Genomic DNA, 6000 nt, shown 5'->3' with positions numbered 1-6000 from the left:
CCTGCATTTGTAGTTACCCTCAGCACGCAAATTGTCTGACTAGTCTCAACACATATCAAGCACCTTGATGCTAATCATACTGGAAATACAGAAATAGGTATAAGGACCGTGCTTCGTATCAACACGTTGCATGCTCCAAAGCACCATGAGTTAACACCTCAACCACTTTCATAGCTAAGGAAAGCAAAACTGGAAGGACAGTAACACAAGAGAAAAATTGTGGTCAAGTATGCCACCAAGAGGCAAAAAAAGCAAAACCGAGCAAGGCAAGGAAGAACAAAAGAGCAGCATCAGCGTGCAAAATATCTGGGAAGCCCTGGAATGACGTGCAATGTGGGGTCTGCCTTCACTACGCAGTCTTCACTTCATCTTCTTTAACTTCTGGATTGTAACTCTGCACAAGTAACTCCGAAATCCCGTGTGCAACAAAGCAAGAGGCTTAAAATCTGTGGAACTGTTATTAACACCAAAATGCAATAAACAGGGTGAGAAACAGTTCAGCAACAACCAACCGCACATTTTAAAAATCTCCCAGTTTCTATGTAGGAGTCAGTTCTCCAGGAAGCGGTCAGATTTCAAAAAATAGAGCATCCTTTAGCTTAGAAAAAAGGAACTGCCGACAGTTGGACACCTCTGAAAACATGGCCATTTCATGGAAATGCGTAGATGAAAACAACGTAAGTCAAAATTACTGACATTTTCCATCCCTATGGCCCTGTGTTGGCAGTAGCTGCTATATTGATTTAAGGGTGTTTGTTTTTTCAAATATAAGTGATTTATTTTTTTAAAAATATGGTCTACATCAGGCCTTAAAGCTTCTTGAGTTGTGTTTTATGTGAGAGGATTTAATGCTGTGTGGTTTTTAAAATTCAGGGGGTCTGATCATAGCGGGTGTTATCACACAGACTTTTTTTTGTAGGGGAATGAAGTTACTCTGTACACCAAGCAGCATTAAACTGTCTGAAATCTGAATGGCATTAGTGAAACGAAAGAGTAACGAGCTCTTCGTTACTCTCAGGTAACATACTGAGAGTGGCTGAAAGGGGAGTTCCCACTACACTTTTATTTTTCCCCCATTTGTGCTTCATAAACAGCAGATGCGTATGAGTTATTCTAAGTTTCAGCAGCAGCCAGGACTTTCAGGTTTTTCCAGAAGAAAACCCTTTCCTTTCTATTCTTTTTTTCCCCCCATTATCTATTTAAAAGGAAGATTTTCCAAACGTTCGAACTTTTCAGAAGGGGAACGGAGATTCAGAGAGCGAGAGTCTGGTAACAGTTCGTCTCTTCTCTCTTTCATCTCAGAAATAACCAAATCTGTGCAAGACTCTTCCTGCTGGCTTACTAAAGGCACCAGAAATAACCCTCAGAAGAAGCAGAAGTGACCACTACAGGATTTACGAAGGGGTCTGTGTGCCCTCTGCTGGCACCCGCAGCACAGCTCTAGCCATTGCTTTCATTAGACTGTTCCTTTTAAGGAGGAAAACTCACTCCTACAGCTATAAAACCACCAAAAAGTTTTTAGATATTCTCTATTTTGTCTCAAGAGTATTTCTTATAGTTTTTATGAGTATTTAGCTGTTTCTGTGGCCCAATAATCTTCTTACATCGCAACAGATTAAGTCTTTTCCTCATCTCCCGCTGAATACTTTATTAATTAGGCCAACCCACGACACAGGGACCTAGAAATAACATTTATCCACAGAAACAGAGTGTTTTGGCAGCACCTCTTGGTTGCAGTGGTGAGATAACCTTCTGTCTCAGTTCTCCCTTCAGTCCTCTTTGCAGCAGTTAAAGAGAGCTGGTATGACAGTTTTAAACATCCCCTGAAGGACTAATCTTGAAGGGGAAAAGTCTAGAGAGGACAACATTAATTCTAATTTTTGAGGATGTCCTTGCAAGCAATGGCACAGGGCATTCCAAAGGGTGTGCTGAGAGCAGACACTGCTCATAAATTAACATAAAGCTCTTCACGGCCCCTCCTTTGCCCAAGATCATGTCTAGCATTTTACCTCGTCATAGAAGGTAAAAACATCTGTAACGTGAGCTAGGAGTAACGGCTGTCTCCCTGGAGCTGTAAGTAATGCGAACAACCGACCAACTCCAGCGGCTGCCCTGGAAGCACCGACTTCACAGCATCACAGTCGTACAGTAACGTGGTAGGGCCACCGGACACACGCGGCTCCCGCTTTGGCAGAACCAAAGTTTAAACATACTGGTCAAACACACAGTGTAGCTCAAGACTTAGTATCAACTGAGTGTTTGAACATTTTTAACGTGACCAGCTTGACCCACTAACCGTGCAATGACGATGGACAGAAACTCATCACAGATTATTCCTCAGAAATGTCAGGAAACTGAGAAAGAAAAATCAACGAGCATCTGTGATGCAGTTGTGACAATAAGTCACAAATAAGTAGTTGTTGTTTAAAAATTTATAACCGGGAGAGCAATGAGAAAGTTAGGACTGCGTAATCTAAAGAGAGGTACAGACTAGGCTACACAGGATAATTTCATGCAACAACTGTGGCAAAGCATTGCTTCCTTTCTGCTTCAGATCTTCAAATATGAAAATACAGACATTTCCATCAGCACATAGTAATAAATTCATTTTTTTATCATGTAAAGCTTGTACCTGGTCTTCACTTGTTAAGCCAAGGTGCATCACAAAATAAAAATGAACCAGGAAATCAGAATTTGGCAGAACATCTTGACGCCTAGTCATCATAGCACAGATCAGCCTGTATGCCTGAAGTTTACCTTCCTTATATTCATTTGGCAGGGTGGTTGCCTGAAAAGAGCAAAAACCTTGTATTACTACTTTTTTTTCTAGTAGCCAGCTAATGCAAAACTGTATCTTCAGCAGATTTTCCATAAAGCAAATCTGTTCCGGGTATTTATTAAAATACACTCGAGTCCTATTTGGAGGGTATTCATCTTCTTAGCCAGCAGTGATTATAGAAATTAAAGATAACGCAACTAAACATACACAAATTCAGTACTGATACAGAAGAAAATACTAATGTGTGAAAATTTTACAAATAACTTACCTTGAACAACCATGATGCAAATATTCTGAGAGGAGGAATTAAGACAGGAGGAGAGGGAGTAGACTGATTGTCCACACTTATAGCAAGGTTGTCCCGTATCTAATGTTTTTGAAATAAGAGAGTTAATAAAACTGATAGCTTACTTCATTAATGCTCTTTATTTCATATTATTACTTTTTCATTTTATTTTATTTACTTGAAATACACTACACCCTGCACTATACAGAGTTCCTACTTAAGCCAAAACTACCAGGAAAGACTGTTCGACAGTGCTTCCCCACAGCCTCAGCAAATATTACCATTTTAGGTCATACCATGGGCTTTTACAGTGAATACCAACGTTTGCGGTATTCTATTCTATACTTCTATTTTCTTTGCTACTGTTTCCTCACCCCATTTAAATTAACTAATCTAAATTCTCTTGTCATTGAACAGGAACATTCTCTATTGGGGATACCTACTAGAAATCAAACAAGATTATCTTTCTTTATGACAGAATCCTCCAAGTCTCATGCTTATGTTCCAGATGCTAATACTAAATAAAATTTAATTAAATTTTTACAACAAAAGAAAAATCATTATCATTAGATGTAAGCATCATATATGATACCTTTGCAAGTTTATACCACAACTCATAAAGATACCCAAAAACTTTTGCATGGATTTTAGGTGACTGTATGTTGTTCACATCTCCAAGAATTCCCAAGATCCTCCTCCATAACACAGCAGCAGAATCAGGATGCCAACCGATAAGGCTTCCACCAGCAATTATACTGCAGTCATCAGCAAGGAATTCACTACTGTCTGTAAATTTAAAAAAGTTCAATTTCCATGAATTAGAAACGCAGTGTACAGTATAAATTTGGTCGATAAAATAGGAATATTACTCCTTCCATCTCAAAAGTATTCTCTCCCACCATATCACCTCTCTCTTTTCCATTGCTCAAGCTAGCACACGATTCAAAGAAAAAAATGGCAGGAAATGTAGGCTAAAGGGCTTCCACATAGAGATGACACAGCTATAGATCAGTTTTATATCAGAGAGACTGCCCCCACTCAAGGGTGGGGTTTTTTTTTTTTTAGCAGGGAGGCAAATGCAGTTAAATGGAACACTCGTACTCTGAGAGATTTATTCAATCAATAACTGGCTTTTACAGGTAATGTTTCTACTGCTAAGCGTCCTTTCTTTAAGATCACACAGTATAAAATGACCTGGAAATGGAACTGATCAAAGGAACTAAAAAGTATGCACTACTAGTGATGAAGAATATGCTCAGGCATTATCATTTTATACAGAAGCAGTTCCTGAGACAGCAGTATGCAAACTGAGAAGGAAAGCAGGGTTTTGTGAAGACTGTCAGGATAATAGAATTAATATGCTTAAACAGTAAAAAAAAAATTCCATATTGAAGTGCAAATTTTAATGACAAGAGCTGTTACATTATCTTCTATCAGACCAGGAAAAGCTGTGTAGCAGCCTGTCTGCAGGCAGAATCAGACCTATGGTCCAGTGTGGCACCCTGCAGTGCTCAGCAGCCCATGTTTCAAGGAAAGTTGCAGGAAACCTCTACACAGGCAGAAGGAAATAACTTGTGTCCTCCCAGAACCCAAAGAAGGTTAGCAAAAAAAAAGGCATTTTAGATGTTTTTACGTTTGCTTGAATTTATTTTTAAAAAAGCTTTTAGGATTATATTTCTTTTTGCTTTTTTTTTGTTTTGTTTGTTATGGCATTACGAATTCCCAAAGTGTTAAAACAGATGTTATTTATTAAGCACATTAGAATCATCTTCAACAGATATATCATCAGGCAAATTGCATCTATGCTGTTCAGTGGTGGCGTCACAGTATTTTTTTGCCTTACACCATAGAGGTTTCTACAGCAAGACCAAGTTTTGCAACTTGGGTGAGAACCAGAAATGCAGTAAGGGCACACTGGCTCTGTGGGGCAATTATACATTTGTTACCCCATTTTTCTTTTTAGTTTACATTACCTTTCAGGTTATTTTATATAATTCATTCTCTTTGTACACACAAAGGAGCAATGTCTTGTATCATAGACATAAAGAAAGCAATGAATTTATGATACATAATAATCCTTACCATGTACTGTATTACATGCTACCTTTTGTACAATGGCAGTCTGAACAGTTGAACTAGGTGTGCTGGTTCATTAGAGATATTTCAAAGAAAAAGTGAATATGAAAAAGATATCCTTAAAACTATATATCTGTTAGCAAAAACAGCCTGTAAGTTAGTTTCACATGTTACTGCATTAAGTTATTGAACTAACATCTCTGACTCACATTATTAGATGGGAAGGTACCTTTACAAACTGCAAAGAATCAAAATATTTCCATAAATAATCATGAGTGTTGTATATGTTAAAGACACTATAAATGAAATGAAAAGGTAAAGGACTTTTACTTCCAAACTAACTCTTCTGAGAATGCCACTTATGACATCCTACTGGAGTATAGGTATTGTGTACTTTGAAGTATAAATAAGGAGGGTAACAGGATTAAGATGAGAGAAATTATCATGAATTAACTAGTTATTTCCTATCAGTCAAAGTATATAGTAAGGAATTTCTTTAGACTATTCTGCTATGAAATAAACCCTATTAACTTAAAATATAAATTAAATTCATTTATTTTACTTGAACACTGGGGCAGGCTAAGAGAGCACAAGTGATGAGCTAGCACATCTCAGTTGATTAGTAGTAATTTGACGCAGTAAGCAACCCAATTATTTTCAACTGTGTGATCATTTTCTGGATCACAATTTATTGGCACCTATGTCAGCTTCAATCTGATTATCCAAATTCCTTAAGCTCTGGGCATTCAAATCTCATTTTTGAATGAACACTATGATCGAAACTTGGTGATACATGCCAAACGAAACATACTTTTTATAAGCAAACTGAACTGTATGAACTCCTTTTTGAGATAAAAAT

At 37.7% G+C, this 6000-nt stretch overlaps 1 protein-coding gene across 1 annotated transcript in view; it reads right to left on the bottom strand.

Annotated features, from left to right (window-relative positions):
* Window positions 1-6000, bottom strand: part of RALGAPA2 (Ral GTPase activating protein, alpha subunit 2 (catalytic)) — a 194040-nt gene that overhangs the window by 82579 nt on the left and 105461 nt on the right. Inside the window, 3 exon segments of the mRNA XM_009330132.1 lie at window positions 2633-2788; window positions 3048-3146; window positions 3658-3851. Coding sequence (XP_009328407.1) covers window positions 2633-2788; window positions 3048-3146; window positions 3658-3851 — 449 coding nt within the window.

The sequence above is a fragment of the Pygoscelis adeliae genome, unplaced genomic scaffold (genome assembly GCF_000699105.1).
Source record: "Pygoscelis adeliae isolate BGI_AS28 unplaced genomic scaffold, ASM69910v1 Scaffold188, whole genome shotgun sequence".
NCBI lineage: Eukaryota > Metazoa > Chordata > Aves > Sphenisciformes > Spheniscidae > Pygoscelis > Pygoscelis adeliae.
This window is presented reverse-complemented; position numbering and strand designations above follow the sequence as displayed.